The sequence below is a fragment of the Lynx canadensis genome, chromosome B3 (genome assembly GCF_007474595.2).
Source record: "Lynx canadensis isolate LIC74 chromosome B3, mLynCan4.pri.v2, whole genome shotgun sequence".
Taxonomy (NCBI): Eukaryota; Metazoa; Chordata; class Mammalia; order Carnivora; family Felidae; genus Lynx; species Lynx canadensis.
In genome coordinates, this window is record NC_044308.2 from 71,433,833 (window position 1) to 71,458,428 (window position 24,596).

General features: G+C 43.9%; 2 protein-coding genes and 4 non-coding genes across 6 annotated transcripts; 1 reads left to right on the top strand and 5 right to left on the bottom strand.

The window, feature by feature from the left end:
• Window positions 1-207: 207 nt before the first annotated feature.
• Window positions 208-807, bottom strand: RNASE11 (ribonuclease A family member 11 (inactive)). The gene has a single exon (XM_030317177.1). The coding sequence runs from the start codon at window positions 805-807 to the stop codon at window positions 208-210; it is 600 nt and encodes a 199-aa protein (XP_030173037.1).
• A 4,191-nt stretch (window positions 808-4,998) lies between these two features.
• Window positions 4,999-5,606, bottom strand: RNASE12 (ribonuclease A family member 12 (inactive)). The gene has a single exon (XM_032593477.1). It carries the CDS (start codon window positions 5,592-5,594, stop codon window positions 5,154-5,156), a length of 441 nt encoding a protein of 146 aa, XP_032449368.1. The 5' UTR covers window positions 5,595-5,606; the 3' UTR covers window positions 4,999-5,153.
• Window positions 5,607-20,348: 14,742 nt separating this feature from the next.
• TRNAP-AGG lies at window positions 20,349-20,420 on the bottom strand. Its single transcript has one exon. It is a non-coding gene; the product is annotated as a tRNA-Pro (tRNA).
• A 903-nt stretch (window positions 20,421-21,323) lies between these two features.
• On the top strand, window positions 21,324-21,405 carry TRNAL-AAG. The gene has a single exon. It is a non-coding gene; the product is annotated as a tRNA-Leu (tRNA).
• A 2,130-nt stretch (window positions 21,406-23,535) lies between these two features.
• TRNAP-AGG lies at window positions 23,536-23,607 on the bottom strand. The gene has a single exon. It is a non-coding gene; the product is annotated as a tRNA-Pro (tRNA).
• Window positions 23,608-23,908: 301 nt separating this feature from the next.
• Window positions 23,909-23,981, bottom strand: TRNAT-UGU. Its single transcript has one exon. It is a non-coding gene; the product is annotated as a tRNA-Thr (tRNA).
• Window positions 23,982-24,596: the final 615 nt, after the last annotated feature.

Below are 24,596 nucleotides of genomic sequence, written 5' to 3' on the forward strand. Positions count from 1 at the left end.
GGAGAGAAAGAATCTGTACTCCAGGATCAGTTATAAATTTTAATTGAATTCACAATTTTGCATTTTTCATTCCTCCAGTTAGTATAGATAACCAAGAGTTTGCTATATTGCTGAAATGGTAGATACGGATAATAGAAGGAAATAAACAATAATGAGAATAAGGATGTCTTTCTTTAGAGAGACTCCGGTCTCAAAGCCCTGTGGGATTTACAACTTGGAGCCACTAACTAACCAGCTCATCAGAGAATGACCTGTCAGCATTGCCAATATTTTCTTTAATGAGGTATCACTGTGGTATTGGCACCTGGCGAACTGTTTGTCCATAGTAAGCTGGCACATAGTGGTCTCCAGACGTGGGCTCCTAGAGCAGTTGATGCCAAGATTCTGTCCACACTTGCAGCTGGAGGCCTTGGGGACCCCGTGCATCACTTCCATGGAGCCATGGATGAAGTTATTGCTCAACCTGCATGACCCATTAACTTCGGAAACTTTTCTCCAGACCACCACGTCATTGCAATACTCTTTGTCGTTACCTGGGCTGTCTCCTCCGTGGAAGCTATAATGTAATCTTCTGAATGTCAATAACGAGGAAGACAGACTATCCTTGGACGTACTGGCACTAGTATTTTTATGTAACAGAGTCAAGTTCATTAATACCTCACTAGTCCGTTTTTCTTGGTCCCTGTTTGCCACATCATAGTACATCTCTTCCCCCGAAAATTCTTCGTTAATTATCTCCATTATGCTTTCTGGAGCTCCTGCAAGAACCAAACCCAGGCCGAGGAGCAGCAGAAAGAAAGAATCCATCTCAGATCTGGGGTACTCTCTTCTGCAGTAAAAATAAAAAAGTAAAAGATGAAAATAAGGAGAATATTAATGAGATAATTCTCTTTTCCTCAGGGAAGTTATTCCCAGGATTGACTCCTGCATGTAAGTTCAGGCTCCTTCTATGGAAGGATGATGGCATGAAAAGATACTCAGCTGTGGAATCTGAAGACCTAGCTCCAAATCCCCGCTTACCCGCTCATACGCAATTTACTGGAACTCCTTTAAGCTCAGTTTCCCCCATGCAGAAAAAACAAAGGGTGGGGGGGGGGGAATGTGAGAATTGTACAAGATAGTATGTTTAAAGTGCCCCAAACCAAGTAGTTATTTCTCTCTCTTTTCTCTTTGTCTATAATCTCTTTGGGAGGGACTGTCATCTATATAGTGGTCACAGTAATCTCACCCAACACATTCCTTACTACTTCTGAGTTTCCTATGGCCTCAAAACATGTTATTTCCCCCATCTCTCATTTCTTTTCCCACCCACTCGCAGTCATAGAATTTCTCTTTACCAGTTCCTCTGGCAAGTTGGTCCTGCAGAGAAAGAATCCAGCTGGTTACAGGGCTGAGAAGTGAAACTCTATTTGTTTCCTGGGAGTTTCTGTTATTGGTCTAGCTGAATGAGGAAGGAGGGGCAAGAAAGGGGTAGGTAGAATTGTATGGGGTAGAAGGAGGAGACAACGGGAACCAAGGATGCTCAGAGAACTTAATAAAGTGGGCATTTGGCAATGCCCAGTGGTGGTATCATTGTTTATTCTTTGAAGAAATCATCCCTGTGTATATTTTAACCCACAGTGATTTGTTTTCAGCTTTTTTGAAACCCCACAGCATAGATTACATTGCACTTCATTTTATATGTTCTTTTTTTACTTTTCAAGTTAGATGATGTATGTAATTTTCTCCCTCTTTTTAGGGTTGAAAATTCCTTGAGCCTGGAACTTTGTTTCTGCTCCTTTTTATTTGGTACAGAATCAAACACTGAACTGTATATGTGCTAGTTTCTCAACATTTGTTAACAACATAACATGTAGAAAATCCTCTACTTGAGCTCAATACTGGAAAATTCATCATGAGAATCTCAGAAAAAATGCTTATTCAGGGTGATAATTCCTTCTCTTGCTCTAGAAAGAATTTTTTTCCCTCCCACCACTGAGAGATTCATCCCCTTATATCTCCTGCATTATCACTCTAACCTCCTAACCACTGCTCCTGGCCCCTCCGATTCCTTCAATACACTGCTTTTCTAAAAATACCCCTTGCAATGACACTATTTCAAAAACCTTGAAATATTCCTCATTGCCTACTCAAGGCAATCTAATCCCCTGAGGCCATGTAGTCAAGGCTTTCTTGATCTAATCTCAACCAGCTTCTCAAGGTTTATCTCCCATTATTTTGGTACATGAACCAAATCAGCACTATCCACCCTTCTCCAAATGCACCCTATTCTGTCTCTCCATTTTTGGTCCTTTCTTGAGTGCCTACTCTTTTCCGCCTCTTGAAATCCTTCAAAGCCCAATTCAGATCACATTCTTTCTTTAACACATTTTTCACAATTTATGTCTACCAACTCTATTGTTCACTTCCCTAATCTTCTTATCACTCATTTCCTTTATTATTATTGAAGTATAATTGACATGCAATGTTATATTAGTTTCAGGTGTACAACATGTTGATTCGATAATTCTATATAATCATTCCCTTCTTACACCACTCATTTGACATTAACACACATGGACTTGTGGTTTTTATTATATGTAATTTAAAAATGTTCTGTGTGTGAAGTTAGAGCAAAGACTCAGCACTAAGAATATATAAGCCTCAGTAACTGGGTTGATTATTGATAAACGAATAGGAATTAAGTGGATGTGTTTGTGTGTGTGGCTTAAACCAGACTTGCTGCAGATTGAAGGTAGGAGGGAAGAAGGATTTAGATTTTTTTTCTAAATATCCTCTACTGTCAACATCAATAATGAGGTGATAACAGGAAAACAGAAAGATACTGGGGAGAAAAATAAAAAGGAAGAGCAAGGCAGAGATTCTTGACTGAAATCATTTTTCTGAAACATCCATTTCAAGTGGATAGAATTCACAGCTACTTGGGTTTGATTGGGGCTGCTAGGTGCCCATTAAAAAAAAAAAAAAAACCCTCCCAAACTACAAATGTCTAAAACATCACAATTCATTTGAATTGGGTTTTGATCCCTATTGAATGAAAATATTCTGAGAATAGATTCCACTGGACAGTCTCAGTTACTAGCACCTTAATGAGAATGCATTTATCTGCAAAATTCTGTTTCTACTTAGAAGGAGGGGACTTACGGGAGGAAGGGAAGGAAAAATAGTGAGAAGGAAAAAAAAAAGGGACAATAAATCCTGGGGAGAGGGGCAGGAAAAGGAATCAGAATTCAGAATATAAAAACAGGGTCTTTAAAGACACATTTCAGTGACTTTAAAATTTTGCCCAAGAAATGATGCTGCTACTTAGACTCTAATAAGTCATCTTCCAGGGACCACCTGTTCCTACTCAGCATCCGAGGGCTCTGCTTCCTTGGTGACATCCAAACTTCCACGAAGACGACGGTGACAGTGGGACTCCCATGGAGAAATGGGTAATGAGTAAGCCTTGTCTACTTCCCAGGCTGCAAAGTGTCCTTCATTCACAAGTGTAGATGTCCTCCCTCCCTCAATCAAATCAATCAGTTAGAACTTGACGCTTGCAAAAGACAGAGTTAACAACTAGCACAGGTGTACCTCCTTTTTGGATCTGACCCTGAACTAAGTTCGAATAAATAATGCAATAGTTAAAATCTCTCAACTGAAAAGATGAGAACAGAAAGGGCCTTCTAAAGCTTGTGCATAGCCTGTGCCAGCTCTAGCTCACTGTGTTTCTGGCTCTCACAGGATCGAAATGTCATAACTCAGAATTAGTGACCCCGTAACCTGGCACTCAGCTGCCAATTACCCCTTATTTCTCACTACTCCTCAGTACTAACCCTTTCGTCCAACAAAGAGAAACACAATTGTGGAGTAATAGGCCTGGAAACCTCAAAGACTAGCTGGTTCCCCCCCCCCAGGGACCACCTGGACCACCTGGCTGGTCCCCCCCAGGTGAGGGGGCTAATGCTCAGAGAAGAACAGGACTTAATCAAATCCCCAGAATGAGGAACCTCTCCTCTGCATTCTTTGGGCTCACCCTCTAACTCAAAAGACACCCTGCCCATAGCTGGATGTGGGGGAGTTAAACAATAAGTTCCACTGTAAGATCTATAAGGGGAAAAGAGTCAGGAGTTAGGATGCAAATTCTCTATTTCCTCTGCGGATGCAAGCGTCCAGGTACTGAGCTCTGAGAGTCTCAATCTCTTCCTGGGAAATCTGGATTCATTTCTCACCACAGTCTTTAAGGGAAATGGTTTCTGACCCATCAGGCAATCCTTCCACTCTCCCTTTCCCCTTCTTTCAAGGCACAGAGGCAGCTGCTAAATGTAAACAGATGCAGCTTGAATTATATATGCCCTCTTCAGAGGAGACCCTCATCAATGACTCCAAATGCCTCCACACCTAGGATCAAGTCTGGGAGCATTGTGAAACAAAAGGAGGCACTCACTCCGGGTACAAAATTTAAGGGGGTACCCAAAAGCCCAGTAATCAAGATAAATACTATTTTAATGCAACACTTAAAAAATATTAATTTAATGCAAAGTAATCTCTGATGACAAATACCAAAATGTCAAATAATAGGATCTGACCCTGTATTGGCTAACTCACTAATTCATGTCACCTTAAGTCCAACACTGTCAGATTGGGTCTTGATTTAAAACTCAGATATTTTATTCATCAGAAAATTTCTGCATTAATTTTGATTTTTTTAAATGTTATTTATCCAGGTTACTGGGATTTTGGGCGCCTTTAAACTGTGTACATGAAGTGAGCACCTTGCTCACTTTACCTGAATCCCAGCTCTGCCTCGGATTCACTCTTGGCTCTCAACACGTGACCCAGAGAAAAGGGACAAGAAATTAAAACACATGAAGAGTTTATGATTCAATTTCAGTCGAGTTTTTATTATTATTATTATTATTATTATTATTATTATTATTATTAAACCAGAATGAAATTATTCCAGCTTAGCCGTACCAGCAGGACAGATGAATTACTAGTGGCTACCCAATTCACACAAAGCATTACCCCATGTCCACAGTTGAGGTGTGCTCCAGGGCGAACCAGTTACTGGTACCCCTGAGAGAGGAACCAATATACCAGTACCCCATACAGAAGTTTGCAAGAGAGGAGAGTACCAGTACCCCTCAGACCCAGGCAGTGGTCTCAACTTATTTAACATATCTCTGGAAAGTAACTGGCCCGACGTCATCACAAGTGACAACAATAAACCCCTCCACAGAGGAAATGTGGTACCTGCAGGCAGGGTATCTGGTGCCTCCAATGAGCTGACACACTGTCATTTTGAACTTTGTCAAACTCTGGAAACACAAAGTGGAAGAATGGTTCTGACAAGTCATTTTCTTGGGAGAGGTGCAAACACTGTTGATATTTCGAGGCCTCTCATGGATGAAAACATGCTCCTTTTTGCAGGTATTGTCAGGTCCCCTGATGACTCTTTGTAAGACCATGTGGTTGCAGTACCTTACAAGAGAGTCACTCTGAGGGTAGTCCACATGCAGATGCTCTATGGTGGACTCCTCTCCTTCCTCATTCTGCTCGTTTTCCCAGAACAAAAGCATCAGGTAAATTATCACCATTAGTATCATCATGGGTGAGATTCCCTTCACATCTGCTGTAAGCCCTACAGAGTAAGAAGAGACAGGACATAGCAGAAGGTGATCAGATTCCTCCAGCCCCATCCCCTGACTTTGCTCCCCCACCCTTGGGATGTTTTACTTCCTTCTCTCTGCTAATTAAAATCTCAGGCTCCAGCTGGAGGAACAGTTCCCCAAGCAAGCCCTTTTGATCTATTTCAGCTCTCAGCGTTTGGCATTGAACTGTTCTCTGGTCATTCCCATTGTGTCGTATTTGTTTTGCTTCTGCAAGCTCCTTGAGATCTTCCGTTTCTCCTGAATCCATCAGAGTGCTTAACACAGAGCTGGACATGTAGAAGGATGCTCAAAAGTACCCATGGCTGATTGTTTTCTTCCTACTGCTGAATGACTTCCTTTATCCTAATTGTCTCAACACTAATTCCATCCAGTTCCACATGTTTTCAGCACTATTAATCTCTTCTTCCCAGTTCTTCCAATCTCTCCTACCAAGCTAACTCCTCTCACCTTGTGTTTTTGCTGTAGTTCTCACAGGTAACATGTCCTTGTGACCAAAGATCTGAGAAAGTCCTTTGTGTCTAGCTGTTCCTTGGCAATAACTGATAGGGAGCCAGGTGAGTGTGGGGAGGGCCAAAGTGAAAAGAGCAGAAAGGGAGGAGCCTGTGAAGAGTGTGCTTGGGTGTCATTGGGACGGACGAGAAGTTACCTTCAGAGGGAGAGTTACATAAGGCAGGTCCTGAATGTGTCCTCATTAAACAAACGTGGATTTTCCAAAGCATTTATTAAAGTCCTGCTGTGTGTCAGACACACTATCATCTATTTCCCAGATTTGCAGTCAGTCTTTCCTGCAAACCTAGGAAGTAGCTATTATCCCCATTTCATTCAAGAAGAAATGTTGCAGATAGATTACTGTGGAGATAGAAGAGGGCAAGAGGAACAAGAGTCTCACCCTCTTGACACTTAACACTTGAACATCGAGTCCTAGCAAGCCTCATTCCCACGTGGTGTGCAGGACAGAAACAACTCCCTGACATTAACATTAGCCTTGATCAAGCCCTGGGTTCCTGGGGAAGTATGGCAATGGTTCCCAGACCCATTGTTGAACGCTGGAATCACCTGGGCATTTTTTTTTTTTTTTTTTTTTTTTTTTTTTTTTTTTTATGAAATTTATTGACAAATTGGTTTCCATACAACACCCAGTGCTCATCCCAAAATCACCTGGGCATTTTTAAAGGCCACCTTGAGACATTTGGCTTTAACTGGTGTTGGCTGTGACCTGAGTCTGAGATATTTAAAGCCCCCCCCCCAATGATTCTAATGTGGAACAAAATTTGGGAACCACTGGCCTATGGTATTCTTGGGAAACTGACATAGGGAACCAGTGGACAAGGGTTTGATTTAAAAGGCCGCGGTATAAGACACTGAGAAAATAAGAGCTTTTTTGTTGCTATCATCTCCTCGTCATTTGATATAGAAATGGGAAAATGGACTTAATTTTACTACTTCTTGCCCCGAAGTGATTTCTTTTTTGGAGAGACAGCTACATAGTCTCCTCTTTCTAACTGGTAAGAAGAAAGTGATTTTGGGGATGGAAAATGGTCTGCAATACTGGAAAAGTCTTCAAAGTCTTTCTATGCATCAACAACCAAAGCGAAATCCCAGACCATGGAAATGAATGACTAAGGGGTTATTATTTACTTTCCCAAATTTTGTAGAATGGGCGTTCTTTTGGAACTCAAACTGTCCTTTTTGGGATATGTGTTGCACAGTGCCACAAAGATGTAAATGTAAATAATTAATTACCTCTAGTGACTAAATTTTGCTTTGCACACTATCTGCAGAAACATTTTCATCTTATAAAGAGAAATATATATACACATTATAACATGTTCATTATTTCCTGCCAGGACTTCCAAGTACCTGAACTATAGATGCTATATTAAGTTTACAGAAGGGGGAGGCAACATTTGTTACAAAATTTATCCTCACCTGAGGCAGCTAGACCTGTCTGTACATTTCAGAGTATTACTCTGCAGAAATTGAACAGAGACTGGGTTCACATGTTAAATAATGCTGGCAGTCTGGGAGAAAACACTCGTAATGCCTAAAACCAACAAGAGTTAACATCTAGATGTAAAGGACTCCCTCGCATCAGCAATAAAAAGACAGGAAACTTACAAGGAGAAAAAAATGCCAAAAATTATGAAAAGCCAATTTGAGAAGAGAAAGTCAACATGGGTGATGAACAATGCTCAACCTCACTTGTAATCAAATAAACAGAAATTCAGATAACCAAGAGATAACAGTTTATAACCATCAAGTTTTCAAAAATTAGAAAATCTTATATTTTGGGCTGCCGGCTGGCTAAGTCAATGAAGGATGTGACTCTTGGCTTCAGGGTTGTGAGTTATGGCCCTAGGTTGGGTGTAGAGATTACTTTAAAAAAAATGAAATATTCAGGGTGCCTGGGTGGTTCAGTTGGTTATGCAACCAACTCTTGATTTCATCTCAGGTCATGATCTCAGGGTCGAGAGATCGAGCCCCAGGTTGGGCTCCATGCACTGAGCATGGAGCCTGCTTAAGTTTCTCTCTCTCTCCCTCTCTCTCTGCCCCCTACCCCACATAGACTCTGTGTCTCTAAAAAATAAAATAAATTAAATATATATATATATATATATATTTTTTTTTTTTTAAGAAAATCTTTTATCAAGTGCTGGCAAAAATATTAGTGGGCATGAGAATTGGTGTGGTGATACTGGAAAGTAACCTGGAAGTGTTTAGTGAAATTAAGAATGGGTATACCTGGGGCACCTGGGTGGCTCAGTCGGTTGAATGACTGACTCATGATCCCAGGCTGGTAGGATTGAGCCCCATAACAGGCTCTGTGATGAGCGTGGAGCCTGCTTGATTGAGATTCTCTCTCTCTCCCTCTGACCCTCTCTCCCACTCATGCTCTTTCAAATTAATTAATTAATTAATTAGTTAATTTAGAATGAATGTGTATATGCTGAGCCCTTGTGACCCCATCCTGGGCACAGACTCCACCAGAATTTTTCCAGGTGGAGCACATGTATGGTTGCTCATGGCATGACTGGTAGCAGAGCAGGCCTGGAGGCAACTTATGTGTCCCTCTTGAGGGGAATGGATGAGTGAAGATGTGTTGAATACATAAAATAAAATAGTATAAAGCAGTTTCAAAAAATAGATTTAGAAATAGCAACATGGATAGAACTGGAAAACACAGTGCCATGTGAAAAATGGTAAGAACCAGAATGAAATTTCTATTTATTAAAAGTTAAAACATACATGCTCCAAAATAATACAATGTATTTTCCAAGGGTATACAATACATAGGATGGAAGAACATGGATTAAATACTCTAGCACACGTGTCCATGAGGGTGGGAGAAATAGAAGCAGTCACAAGGAATAAAAAGAGAAATAATAAAATTGAATAAAACAAAGGAAAGGCCCAGCATAGGCTACAAACAGAATATGATAAACTCAATTTTGTGCGCCTGAAGAGGGAAGGGAGGAAGGAAAAAAGAAAGGATGGAGGGAGGGTGGAGGAGGAGAAGGGGGAGGAGGAGGAGCTAGAGGAAGAAGAGAAAAGGGAGGAGTTGAAGGAGGGAGAGGGGGAGGAGGAGGGGAGGAAGAAGGAGGGGGAACGGAAGAGAAAGAGGAGGAGGGGGGAGGAGGAGGGGAGGGGGGAGGAAGATGTTTTTAAAAGTTCTTGGGGAAAAGGAGCTTTGGGTAGAGAGGAAGAGGAGGAGGGAGAGAAGGAGAGGGAGGGGAGGAAAGAGGAGGGGGAGGAGGTGGAGGGAGAGAAGGGTAAGGAGTGGGTAGGGGGAAGAGGAAGAAGAAAAGGAAGGAAAGGGAGGGAAAACTGGATCTATTTTTGGACTACTGAATTTTTCCTAAGACTCCTTCCCACACCCCAACCCCCCTTTGCTGAGCTTTGGGGCAAAACCCAGGGACTACAGGAGGCACATAGCTGCTGGAAACTAAAATTAGTGTCAGGATGTAACACATCATTTGCAATTCCCTAATCACTCATTTCATCAAATGAATAAGCTGCCCTTCAGGACAGATGGGGAACTACCCAGCTCCAGTATCCCATGATACCAGGCAAGAGTCTCAAAGTGACAGCAGAGGAAGTGAGCACTTTCTCTGGGTGCCTTCAGCTGCTGTGTACGAAGTTCCACTGTGCTGAGGCCACCGCATGAAGAGGACACTTGGATAGAGAGAAGTGCTCAAAGAGCTCCCCCGGTTTTGGCTCTCCCACAGGAGACTGTGGAGGTCATTAGTGTCCTGTGGATGTGGTTGGCTACTTTTGCAAGGCGTCTGCAATTGCCCAATGCCATGCTCAACTTAAGGCTATATAGCAGGTTGTAGTTTCTAAAAATGGCCACAAAATGTTTTCCATTCCACATTCTCTTCCAGAATCTTGCGACTCCTCTATTAAAAGGTAGAGTCCACAGTCTTTCCTGAGAACTTGGGTGGGCCTTTGTGCCTGCTCCCACTAATTTAGACTGGTGCAATTGATCCCATCTCTTCTGATGACTTCTGAGACTAGGTCTGCTTGGCCATGGTTCTCTTGGGGCAATCACTCTGGGTGCCTTCAGCCACCAAGTATGAAGTCTGGTAACATTGAGGCCACTGCAAGGAGATGCCACATGGATAGAAAGAGATGCTCAGATTGCCCCACCTGTTCCAGTTCCCTGATGCTCAGGTCTTCTCAGCCCAGATGCCAGATGGCTGAGTGAAAAAGCCTGTGGGATCATCCAGCTCCAGCCGTCACGTGAGTAAAAACAGGCACGACCTCAAGTAAGAACTGCCTAGCTGAGCTTGGTCAGCCTCCAGATTGAGGGTCAACATAATTCTTATTGTTGTCAGTCACCATTTTAAGGTGATTGTAAAACAGCAAGTAGATCAACAGAATAGAGGGCTCATCACTTTGCTGAATCTCCCAAAGCAAATCTAATTCCACAAGTTTATAGCAAGTTGTAGATACCACTGAAGTGTTCTTGGGGGTAGAGTATAGGTTATCATACCAACAATAATAAAAACTAGTTTCTAAATCTCCATCTGCTGTAAAAACCCCAAAAGTTCCTTTTTGACTCCCCATCTCTCTCCATTCCTGTCCTGAGAGCCTCCCTTGCTTGATGGGATAGCTCATGAGGTCTCCTGGATTCCACCTTCCCCTCCCTGCCCCCCACCTTCCCATCAATCTACTTATGACCAAATAAAGACCCTTTTCTGAGCATCCAGTCACTTTAAAAGATCAGTGAAGTATAGTAAATAAATATCTTGCTACCTAGCCAATATGAATCTTATTCTACAAACATGGGAAAGAAAATTACATTTCTTAATTGCTTCTATATCAAGTTGAATCTAAGTCTTCTGTCCTACTAAGCTGGGGAGAAATTCAACTTACGCCATTATTAAGTTTCTTTTTCCTCCCTAGGTAGGGGCCCCGGAGAATCTGGAAGGCAAACAATTCTTGCTCCTTCTCACTATGGGACCTGTACTAGCCAACAGCACCAACCAAGGGAAAACCCTCTTCTTAATTTCCCTTATATAAACTCTCTATGTATAGAAACTTTACAAGAATACTTTCAATAACCCAATTTATTACAATTAGCATATATATTGTTAGAATACATCTTTTAATCCTAAATGCTTTTAATAGGAAGGGCCCTCGCCTTATTCCAATCTTTCTTAATATCCTTTATTATTTTTGTTGGCTTCTATATACATTCCTAGGCTATACATACATCCTAATATGCAACTGGTTTTGAAAAAATATTAAAAAAAAAAACCAAACCAGTGGTGCCTAGGTGCTCAGTCAGTTAAGCATCTGACTCTTAATTTCCACTCAGATCATATCATATTCATGAGAGCAAGTCCTGCATCTGGTTCCGTACTGAGCATGAAGCCTGCTTAAGATTCTCTTTCTCCCTCTCTCTCTCTCTCCCTCTCTCCCTCTCCTGATCACACTCACTCTCTTGTCTAAAAAAAAATTTTTTTTTAATTTTTTTAAAAAGAAAAAAAAAGGTGTCATTATCTAACGGTTCGTGGTTTCGAGCCCCACATCAGGCCCTTTGCTGACAGCTCAGAGCCTGGAGCCTGCTTCAGATTCTGCATCTCGCTCTCTCTGCTCCTTCCCTGCTTGTGCTCTCTCTCTCTCTCTCTCTCTCTCTCTTTCTGTCTCGCCTCTCAAAAATAAGCATGAAAAAAAATTACAAAAAAATCTAAAGAGATTATCATTATACATTTCCCAAATGGCGGCTAATGACAGAAAACACAAAGTAACAGCAGTATGAACAAGATGGAAGTTTATTTCTCATGTAAAAGAAACCCAGGGGTAGTTAGTGCAGGATTGGTGAGGTGCTCCAAGGTGCTGGACTTCTATCCCAGGATGTGGCTTCTACGTCACTGTTCAGATGGCCACGTTAGCCCTAGCTAGCATCTCCAGCCAGCAGGGAGAAAGGCATAAAAGGGGAATGGCAGTGCCTTCTAAGGGTACATCCCAAAGTGTCACACACCATCTCCACTTGAATCTCGTTGACAATGACTTGGTCACACGGTCATATTCAACTGCAAAGGATAGCGGCAAACGCTGGATTTATTCTGGGTTGTCGTGTGCCCAGCTAAAATTCTGGTTGCTATTACTAAAAAGAAAGGGGGAATAAACACTGGAGGAAAAGCAAGCGCTTTTGCCACTTGCCTTCAGGTAAACACTGTTCTGGAAAATGGTAATAAGTGTGCTTCAAGAAAAGTGTCCTGATCAAAAGCTTCAGAAACATTGTTATCATATTCCTTCCCTTGAAGAGTCACGAAATTCACAAAGCATGAGATTCTGAGAGGCTTGACTAATTTCCTTTGATTTGGAACTTGACGAATTGATTTGAGCATGGAGCTTCATTTGAGTGGCACCACTGTTAGCATCCAAAGGAACAGGGTTCTATGGAATAGCAGTTTGGGAACTGCTGCAAGGGACTAGGAGCCATAGATGGCACCAGAGTGCAAACCAAGGAAACTATAAACAAAGGGAATGTAACTTAAATAGTCCCAGTTTTTTTTTTTTGTTTGTTTGGGGGGTTGTCCTTCAATATTCATATAAAAATAATCCAAACCCCATCACTCACTACTACTAGAATTTTAGTGCCCTTCCCAAAGGCACTTTAGAAGCTTGTTGAGGAGTGCTTTTTAAATTTATAAGTCCTGCATTAACTTCTTTAATGCCCACCAAACACAAGTATATAGGGCTGAGAAAAAAAATCTTAACACTAACTCACATGCATTACTTCCAGCAGCCATCAGCAGCCCTTCACTAGAACTCCTTTTGAATGTCCCTTTCCTTGGTCATTCTGATATGGGGTTTGCTTATTCCCCTTACCATCCTCTGCTTTATATCTCCTCTTCCCCAAGGCCTGGGCCCCTCTGTCCTTGTAGTAGTGACCACAGAGTTCCCATAGAGGAGCGTGCAGGAGACAGTAATCATGCCACAAGAGGGCGCTAGGGGCACTCTTCTTGAAGATGGATTTTCTGAGTGCTTTACCTAAAGCTGAGGAAACATGAACTGCCCATAGGAAAGAATGGGAGTGGAGGTTGCAGAGTTATTAGGAGAGGGTTAATGACCTCACCACCAACCCTTAACCACTCCTTAGTCTGCCCCTGCCTGGCGCATCTGGGTGGCTCAGTTGGTTAAGCATCCAACTTCAGCTCAGGTAATGATCTCACGGTTCAGTTCGTGAATTCAAACCCCACATTGGGCTCTCTGCTGTCAGCACTTAGCCCACTTCAGATCCTGTCTCCGTCTCCCTCTGCTCCTCCTCTGCTCACATGCATGTGCTCTCTCTCTCTCAAAAATAAATAAACATGTAAAAATAAATAAGGAAAGAAAAGAAAGAAAGAAAGAAAGAAAGAAAGAAAGAAAGAAAGAAAGAAAGAAAGAAAGAAAGAAAAAGAAAGAAAGAGAGAAAGAAAATATATGGTGGCTCAGTTGGTTAAGTGTCAGACTCTGGATTTTGGCTCAGGTCATGATCTCACTGTCAGTGAGACTGTGCCCTGCACTGGGCTCTGTGCCAACAGTGTGGGGGTTGCTTGGGATTCTCTCTCTCTCTCTTCTCTCTCTGCCTCTCCCCATGCTGGCATTCTCTCTCTCTCTCTCAAAATAAATAAACATTAAGAAAAAAAATTATAAATATATATAGTGAATGGAGGTGGTTTCTAAGTGAAAGCGTCCCTTTCTTGGCTACTAACTAAAACTACAGAAACCTGGGCCTTACCCTGGACCTACTGAATCCAAGTCTCTGGAGGTAAGGCCCTGGAATCTGCATTTGTAATCAGTAGGCCATCTCTGGTGATTATAATGCACACTGAAATTTAAGGGTCACCACAATAGATGAGCCCCAAATTGGTAAGCAGCATAATATTTTCTAAAGACTTGCAATTCCAGGATAGAACTGACTTTTACATTACAATACGGAGTACCTGACACCTCAGTCTGAAAGCACCACATCTGGATTCCTGCCCTGCTGCAGAGCTTCCATCCCACAAAGCCTGTGCAAGTGCCTCACGTCACATGACTCAAGCAGCTTCTCAGAGGGCCCCCTCTTTGGACACTGGGAGGGCCTGCCCCCAAATGCACCACACCCTTGGAAGAGGAAGGATTGGTCTGTATTCCTTAGCTGTGGTCCTCAATTACCTGTGTTCTTTCAGCAAATCTGGAGATCATTTCACAGGGATCATACACATGAGCTAGGATGATCTGGGTTCCACCAGGGAGAGAGTTTCCAGGGCCAGGCATAAGTGTGGGAGAAGTGACAGTGTGCCTGTGGCCTGGAAGCAGGGCCGGGGGGTGGGGGGTGGGGAGCACTGGCAGTGAGAAGCTGGGAATGGCTTGGATTCAGTAAGGTCACTTAGGGCACAGGGTGCACTCCTCCCCCCCGCCCCCCCAACGTCATTCTCTAATCTTCTTTGTGCCCATTTTTCTATCACCCAGATGCCACCTTTTAGCACCTCCCTAAAGACTGAAAGGTTGGAAGCACTTCTAAATTGGGATCTGATTTCATTCCCCCTATTCATTTTCACCAAAGAACCCTCCCAAACCATTTTCACCTCCTATCCTGGTGTGGAGAACAGTCAGATGATGGTTTCTTTCCAACCTTGGAAGTGGGCCTTGCTGGTGAGGAAATTTGTGCTGGTTCCCACAAACTTTCACGCAACCAAAGTAAAGCCCTGGTGTCAGGAAATATCTCTAAGTGCAGGGCAAAGGGCATGGGGCCTTACCAACTCCTCCTGGAAGCCTTCTTTCAATTAACCACCTCCATCTCCTCCTTGCATCTCCATAAGAAGCCTGTCTCCACACTCCCTGTACATAATTTGGCTTAGTGATTGCTGTGTGGAGCAGCGAAGGGTTTATTTGGCCTTCTTTCCCACATGTGGGCTTCTGGAGAGCCAGGAAAAGGAACCTGTTTGCTCTAGCACACTGCCTGGTACTTCACAAGAGATCAAAAGTTGTTTGCAGAGTGGATGTGTGAAAGGAAATTCGTAAAATGGAGTCAGACATGCTAAGGGGCCATAAAATGGAGCCGGGAGCCTTTGGGGAAGTGAGTCTGAAGCACGTCCTCACACCGATGAAACCCAAACCTCAGCACTGTACAAACAACGTCCTGGAAAACATCCATACGCTTTGGCCAGAAGGCCGGAAAAACTCTTTTGCAACCTTTGCATGTGACTCTCCAGTAGCATTCTAACAGCTCAGCACTTTTGCAGCTAGCACCAATCACATCTCATTGAAAACAACTCATGTAAATTCTCTTTCCTCTTGAAATACCCTGACCTCCATTGTCTCTTCGGGGCACACTTTTCTTCCACTCTGCGCCTTCCAGGTGGCAATCCCCAAGACCCCAAATCAGCGCATACATTTATTCTGCAGTTGCTGCTTTGTCTTTTGTTGGCCAACAGATGAAAAAGTAAAAGACTTCAGGTCTTGTTCTCCCTCTGCCATGAACTAGCTAGGCGATCCTGGGCAAGTTGTGTTCCTTCGCAAGTCTGAGTCTATATTTCTAAAACGGACTTGGTAACAAAGGAAGAATTTGACTCTGAGGTTCCTTTCTGCTATCACAAACTAAGTTTCTGAGCTAAACTGAAATGACACAATTCCTATTCTCTTAAGGAGACAAATTTCTGGCAACCAATTCTATTCCCCTCCCCCCACACACAGGGCGGGTAGAGATGTGGTCTCCGCCCCCTGGCCTGGAGTCAAGGTAAGCAGTGGGGAAACAGAGATGGAGCCTGGCTACCAGGCCCGGAAGTGGGGAGGTGGGGCTCTGATTCAGGAATGTGGTAGAGGTGGAGGAGCCCTGTGAAATGGCTTAGGAAATTGACATTTTGGTCAAAAGAACACACACTAAATCAAGAACACTAAGTATTGGCCAAAAAAAAGTGGGGAGGAATGAAGCACCACTATTCTGGTGGGGTCATCAGCTACCTTCGGCAACTGGAGAGCTGTTCCCTAAACACACTGTTAACTAGTGGATTCATGCAATACCTTTCTAAGTCTCTGGCCAGCTGCCAACCTGCCCTCCCACCACCTCACCTGTCTCTTTGTCCAGGTGAGACCATCAGCCTAGAGCTTGCATGTGTCCAAGAACAAGCAGCTCCTGACTTGGGCAGGACATGTTCAGACTCAGATCAGAGGCTATCAATCTCAGCCTTACACTTAAAAGCCTCAAGCTGTGAACATGGGAGATCCTGTTCTCCCTTGGGGGCAAAGTAAGCCTTTTTTTTTTTTTTTTTCTTGGTAACTTTATGTGTGTCCCTGAAATGACTGCCAGCAGGCCATAACCCAGGGGAGGCCAGGTTGAGGGAAGCTGCATAAACATGTCTTTCTAACAGCTACTTGGTAGGCCCCCTGTCCCTTAGATTTCTACTTCTGAAAATGCTTTGATCTTAGCATATCTGGCTTCTCATGTGTGTCCCTGGACTGAGCCCCAGCAGCTTCCTCTGCACCCTCATTGAGGAAGGACCATTAACCCAGCCTTCCCCACAGCACCTCTGAGGACATTCAGATCCTTCATACCACTCCCGTCTCTGCCCTCCTCTCCGGGCCAGTTCCAGCTCCCCTGAAAATCAGTAAGATGCCCTTAAAGAATATGAATGATTGTCCCCTGAGCCCAAATAATCAGCAAGGCCCCAAAGAATCCAGATTCATTAAACAAGCAAACAAACCATCTCCCCTTTCAGAAGCACCCAGCCAGGGCAGAATGAGCAGCGGCCTGGGAGTCCTGAAAGCTGGATTCCTGTCTTGACACTGGCTCTGCCACTAACTAGCTCTGTGGCCCTGAGCTTAATTCTGTGGTTCTCACCAACATTCTTTAAAAGTGGTTGGGAGGGGTGCCTGGGTGGCTCAGTTGGTTAAGCGGCCGACTTCGGCTCAGGTCACGATCTCGCGGTCCGTGAGTTTGAGCCCCCCCCCGTCGGGCTCTGTGCTGACAGCTCAGAGCCTGGAGCCTGTTTCGGATTCTGTGTCTCCCTCTCTCTGACCCTCCCCCGTTCATGCTCTGTCTCTCTCTGTCTCAAAAATAAACATTAAAAATTTAAAAAAAAAAAAAAAGAAAAAAAAATAAAATAAAAGTGGTTGGGAACTGGCAGAGTTGGTGGAATGCACGAGGTGAAAACAAGCAGGAGGTGAAAACAACTAATAATTTTAGAGTTGGCAAAAGACATCCAGCCATAACATTTCCTGATGCAGGGCTCTAGGCCTATTAGACACAGAAATGGAGCTCCCAGTGGCTTTTTGTCAACCTTACTACCACAGTAATTTTTTAATTAGAAAAAAATTTTTTTTCAACGTTTATTTATCCTTGAGAAAGCAAGAGAGAGAGAGAGACAGAACACAAACAGGGAAAGGACAGAGAGGGAGACACAGAATCTGGAGCAGGCTCCAGGCTCTAGCTGTGACCACAGAGGCCAAAGCAGGGCTCTAAGTCACAAACTGTGAGATTATGACCTGAGACGAAGTTGGACACTTAACCGACTGACCCACCCAGGTACTTCCCCCTCCCCCACCAAGTAATCTTTTTAAAACACAAATCTAGTTCTGGGGTGCCTGGGTTGCTCAGTTGATTAAGCATCCAACTCTTGATTTCAGCTCAGGTCATGATCCCAGTTTGTGGGATGAAGCCCCACATTGGGCTCTGTGCTGACAGTGTGGAGCCTACTTGGGATTCTCTCTCCCTCTCTCTCTGCCCCTCCCCACTTGTGTGAGCATGTGCATGCTCTCTCTCTCTCTCAAAATTAATAAAACACAAATCTAGGGCAGTGCCTGTGCTGTTCACCCCTATCCCCACCAAAAAGAACCTTTCAACACTTCTTCAAAATATTGACAAGGCCATATCGTGGCCTAAAAGGGGGGCTGCCACAGAATATTTTCCAGGCATGCCCCAATGATGACCCATCCCTCACACTGCAAGAGTGCTCTCTCTATTCAAGTCCCCAGAACCTCCATGCTCCTATCTCCCCTGATGCTACAGGATCTGGCATTCTTTAAAAGCCTGTATAACTTTGTGATTTAAAGCAATTCTTGCAACTTATTAACGAAATATTTATTGAGTATCTATTAGGTGCTAAAAACTGTTCTAGCCTGAGACTTCAGCAGAAAAAAAAAAAAAAGAAAGAAAGAAAAAAAAAGAAAAAGAAAAAAGAAAACAAAAAACAAAAAAAACCCAAACCTGTTCTCCTGGAGCTTGCAGTCCAGTGGTGGGGGGTGGGAGGAGAATTAAGAAAAGCAACAGCAGCAGCAGCCAAAGTCATGTGGCATGTGCAAAGGGGGTGTGCAAAATTAGAGAACGGGGGACAGAGAGCAAAGGGGGTGGAGGCTCTTTCATGTGGGTGGTCAGAGAAGTCCTCTCTGATAGGTAACATCTGAATAGGGATCTTAAAAGCAGGGAGGAACTGAGCTACACAGGCAGGAGGAAGATAAGATTCAAGACAGAGAGAAGGGCATGTGCAAAGGCACTGAGGCAGGAATTTCTGAGGTGCTCAGAAGGCTAATGTAGTTGGAATATAGCCACCAAAGGGAGTGAGCTGTAGGAGATGAGGTCAGTGAAGGGAGTTCGAGAAGCAGCAAAGTCATGTAGAGATTTTTTTAAGCCATGGCAAGGAGCTTTGACTTAATGCTGAATGAAATGGAGATGCACAGAGGGTTTTAAGCAAAGCAATGACCAGCTCTGACCTAGGTTTCAACAAGAGTATTCTGTCTGCTCTGCTGAGAATGGACTGAAGGGGCACAAGGACCAACCAGAGAGACCTGCGAAGGGGCCACTGCAACAGCACAGGCGGAAATGGTGGCAGCTTATGCGACAGTGGTGGTGGTGGAGGTGGTGAGAAGTGTTTGGATTCTGGAAATGTTCTAACTGTGCAGCCAACATCATTTGTTAAAGGATTGAATGTGAGAATGCTAAATAATCTTGGGTTGGTTCCAAGATTATTTTGCAGTTCTTCCAAATGTTGAAGAGGTACCAGAAGTTAAATACTCAGCAGTATAGCTAAGAGTGAGGTGAAAAATACCTGTGGTTTCTAGCTCTTGTTCATCAGGTGAGTCAGGGCACATCTGACTGAGGGGGATGTAAGCACCAAACACACAGCAGGCAGGGAGTGCAGGTGAAGGCTTGATGTTAGCTAGGGTCTCGACCCTGTGTGAGGAATGAGAGCCATGCACCTATCCACCTGTCCCCTTCAAACCAAGCAGGCTGAACACTGGGCCGTCTCTTATCTTTTGGAGTTTCCTGTTCTTAGCACAGTCTGTTTCTGTGGCCTGGGGAAGTAAGGAGGGTCACAGAGAAACTAAATTTGGCATGTGGTTGCTCCCAGAACTACCCTTATCCAGGGAAGATGAAGTCCCAGCTGGGAGGCAGTGATTCTGAGGAGGGTGGATGGGATACAGGATCCGTATAGAGTTACTGGGGGTAATGGGTAGAGTCTCCAGTTGTGGCCTGTGGAGCAACTGCGCAGCTGCTGTAGTTCCTAGGCCAACCCTAATTATAGCTGAGGAGCTTTTAACAAATAGCCATGCCAAGGCCCTATCTTCACAAAATCCAATTTAATGGGTTGGACCCCAAACCAGTGAATGGTAAAAAGCTTCACAGGTGAGACTAATAAGCTGGCAGGCTTGAGCATCCTGCTTAGAAGTTCATTCCCAAGGTGCTACCATGCTTGAGACTCCCCCACCCCCACAGGCACATAGCCCAAGTCCCTGGAATGTTAGGCTTGAAGGAAGAAGGGACCCCAGGCTTTATGTGACAAGACATCTTGCTGCATTTGCTGACCTTTTGTGGTCCCAGTACCCAAAGAAGGGCCCCCATGATTGCAGTGGAGGAAAATTGAGGGTTATGCAAAATGATTGAGAGAAAATACAACTCTCCCAGTCCTGAATGAACAATTTTTGGATAACAACAAAAAACTGCAAAAGTGAAATGCTGGTCAATTTTAGAAATAGTGATTTTTGTCAAAGACCATATAAATGATATGTAATAACATCTGGTATTTATCCAGATTTAATAACACAAAGAACATTTGCCTGAGGATTAAGTATATAAACCTGAAGTAGTGGAGTATACAATGGTTTTCATCCAGTGACTTTAGCTACAGAAGGTGCTCCCTTTAGTGGGAAGGTGTTTAAACACCAAGAAAGCTGAAGGTCTACTGGGGGTGGAAGACAACAGACCGAAGAAGAAAAACAGGGCTCGTCCGGGATTTGAACCCGGGACCTCTCGCACCCTAAGCGAGAATCATACCCCTAGACCAACGAGCCACACACAACTGCTCTCTCATTTTTAAACTTTGGTAAAGAAAATTTTGGCCACGTAGATAGTTGGCCCGAAAGGCCCCTCTTTACAATTGTGGGCACGGGGTGACGCCTAGTGGATAAAGTGATCACTGCAGTCTCTCTCGCCCAAATTCCGGAAGGCGATGCCCCTCGACTACAGATTTTTTCGGGAAAAAAAAGCCCAGGCATCAACGAGAATATTTCGGCACGTTTTGGCTTCCGAATGAGCCAAAGATGCTATACAGGAATGGTGGGAGGCCATCGCATCCAGGACAGTCACGGGCTGCGGGGCGACCCCGGGGGCGTGGGGAGGGCTGCCCGCGGTTGACGGGAGAGCTGGACAACAGGGAGGCTCCTTTCGGACTAGGCACTCTGCAGACCGTTCCTGCGCTCCGACAGCTCCCGCCCTGCCTCACACTCCACGGAGCGTGCTTTCCGGAAAGCTTTCGCGTGGTGTCTCCTCCAGCCGCGTCAGGGCGCCCTGCAGCCGGACGACCCCAAACTCAGTATCCTTCGCGGAGAGACAGCTCCCGTCGTGTGATGCCCTCCCTGGGTGGGAAGGGAAGCCGTGAGACAGGAGAGGGCCCTGACTCTTCCTGGTGACCAGCTTGCGCCTGGCCCAGGGCAGGTGCTTCGAACGTCTAAACCTAACAGAGGTGGTCCTGTCTCTCAGGACAGGACGTGTGTTACAGCTCTTTCCACCAGTCTCAAATACTGCGGCTTAAAAAACGAAAGAAAGCAAAACAAACCAGGAAGGGATGGGCGAAAAAAGAGATACGAAGAACCCGGGAAACGACAAAACTACGAACCACAGGGCGGAGGGTGGAGGGCGGGGAGCCGGGAAGAGATAGAAGGGTAGAGAATATGCTTCCTCACACTTCACCAGCAGGTAGCGTGGCCGAGCGGTCTAAGGCGCTGGATTAAGGCTCCAGTCTCTTCGGGGGCGTGGGTTCGAATCCCACCGCTGCCATATGCTTTTGAGCTAATTTGTAACAGACAGCAGTGTTTGCATCGGTGTGGCCACATAAGAGCACTGAATCTCTCTCTTCGCGTTCCTTTCGAGCCCCAACCTCTTTCTCCAGTTAGTGGGAATATGGGTATATGCTGTTTTGTAACTTCATATTTTTTACTCTTTCAAAACTCAAAGTTCTTATTAGTGAAAAACAATGCCATCATAAGATTATAATGATGCCTTTGAACCCATGGTTTCCCAGAGGTAAAGTACTAGTACTTTAATATCATATACCTATAACCTTTGCTTTGCCTTTCTTCACTCAATCAAAAAGCATATTTTGATCACTTGTTTTTGGCACTGTTCTATTGAGGGGTGCAGAAAAGATGAGTAAAACATAATGCCTGCCTGTTACAAGGGAAGCCCACTGACCAAACTGGAAAAGTAAGCCATACGATTACAAAACAGTGTTGAACCACGGTAAGACATCATCAAGCAGAAAGCAAATGTCCTATAAGGAAGGCAATGTGAGGGTTTGGGGAGGATGCCGAGGACAGTGGACTCTGCAGTTAGACTACCAGAGCTCCAGTTCTCACGTTACTAGCTGTGTGGTGTCAGGCAGGTGGCTTATCTTGTGTATACCTGAATTTCCTCATATGTAAAATGAAGGTAATACTGTATACGTCATGGAAGTGTTATGAAAATTAGTTCATACATATAAAGGTGCTTAGCACAGAGTCTGGCAGTCAAAAAAATGTTAAGTATTTTCATTACTTAAATACATATTTTGCCACACTTAAGACTACCCTTTCTTTTCTCCCAACTGGGTTGAAATTCCACTACAGATTAAATAATAAAAGATCAAACATTGTCTACAGAAAGCTACATGAAGTGAAAAAGTCTATATGATAGTTTTGTTATTATCAATACAGGTATTTGTAATTCTGGTGTCTGCAGATAAGCAGTTAGGTAGTTTCTTTCTGAGGAGAAGCCTGAATTGGGTACTTGGGCCCAAGTGGAAAGATCAAGATCAGTTTAGGCTTTCCATTTTTAATGTAACCCCATTGCCATGGTTCCTACCCTTTGGGAAGACTTTAATATGAGTCTACAGAAGCCAGAAATAAATGCTGTTTAATTGTGGCTTCTGGAAGCCAGCAAGTATGTCCAGGAATATGGTAACATTCATTCATCCATTCATTCATTCATCCATTCTTCACCTACTATGTATCGTATACAGTGCTAAGTGCTTAGGGCACAGCCACAAGCATAATAAAACTTTAGGCCTTTAAATCTGGAATTTGTATCCTAATAGGGGGGAAAGAGAAGACAAAAGAAACAAACAAATGTGTGTAATCATGTCAAATAATTATAAGTGCTGTGAGGAAAAAAATAATGTAGGGAATAGTGACAATTGGGGGCTATTTTGGAAAGGGTGATCAAGGAAGATGTCTCTAAAGAGGTGACATTTGAGCACAGAAGGAATTAAAGAGGAAGTCATACAAATATCTGAGGAAATAATATTCCAGGAGGAGGAAACAGAAAGTAAAGCTCAGAACAGGAAACCAGCGCCATGTATTTGAGGAACAGAGGGCCAGTGTGGCCAGAACAGAATGACTGAGAAGGAGGAGAAAAAAAGAGAGAGAGAGAAAGGGAGGGAGGGAGGAAAAGAAAAAAAGAGACAACGCTATGTGACAACACATAAAAACCCTTGTAAAGGATAACACATTGTACATTTTTAAAATGATGACAATGTTAGCATGCATCAGCCCCCAGTTCCCTCTCAGGAAAGAAAACAGCTCGGTATATGTGGCACCGTATAAAGTTTCCAAGAAATTTCCCATACACTGTTTTATGTGACTGAATGAGTCCCTGGAGTCAGGCAGGGGAAGGGAACGCATTACCATTTCCATTTCACTATGGAGGCACTCAGAGGCCAAAGAATGATCTGCTCTCGGACCTGCCCGCCAGCCTGTCGGCCCAAGGAAGTGAGGAAACACGTCGTGGGACAGAATTCAAAAGCTAGCTTGGAGCTGTCTCTACTTTGCTATTTCACATCGCGTAGGGAGCCTTCGGTTGCATCATTTTAAGCAGAGAAGAGAGGACAAAATGCAGCGACAGAAACGTAAACAAGTTGAAGGAAGCAAAACTGGGCTCGTCCGGGATTTGAACCCGGGACCTCTCGCACCCTAAGCGAGAATCATACCCCTAGACCAACGAGCCAGCCTACAAACGCCTTTTAACTCTGCCTCAAGGCTCATTCCCGTCACTAGAGTATCCAGAACCGTATCACTCGAGTGCCTTCTGTTGGAAGGAATGCGTGTTTGTTTACCCAGAAAGCGTAAGCCTCACAACAGTCCTTTATCAGCTGCTATAATCACCAGACAGAAGCAGGGAAAGTATCCGGCATTGCCTCAACGTCTCAGTAGGTGCGGAGGACCTGGGAGATTCTGAGGTGCCGGGTCCTGCCCTCCTATATCTTCTGAAGCGTCTGGAAGTGAGGTTCGGAGGAAAAAAGGACCAAAGGCCCCAGCGAGATTTGAACTCGCGACCCCTGGTTTACAAGACCAGTGCTCTAACCCCTGAGCTATGGAGCCTCATCCTGTGGGCTCTTTCTCTACCTCTCATCTTATAGAAGCACACAGTAAAGCCAACATCCCAAAGCACTAAGAACTTTGACCAGAGCAAAAATCCAAGATATTCTTCCATAAAATGAGAATTTCTTCATGTCCTGTCAACCCTCTAAAAAAGTTCCTTTCGAGTAGAGCCACCACCAGGCTGTCTTGTCTTTCATCTTGATACTCTCCTGAGACAGTGCATCCCTGTGCATCTGGAGCCACAGAAAGGATGCAGATATAAAAATCTCAGATATTTGGGCACATAGTAGACCCACCTGAGAAGTAAGAGACTCCTATAGAGGGTGTCTGATGGACAGATTATAATACACTCCTTTCATTTAATATTGTGATAAAATCTGGGGAAGGTGAAAAAAGATTTATCATGGTTTTGTCCTTTCTAAAAAACTTAAGTATTTTGGGATCAATGCCTCTCTCTCAAAGGCTTAGGGGTAGGAGCATGTAGGGAAAAGGGGTGTTGGGGAGAAAGAGTTGAATCCTTCCTTAAAGGAACATTTACCTACATCTTCAGTATGAAACTAATACCACTTTTTAAAAAGGATTTTCACTTTTTAGAAACCTTGTTTATATAAGCTA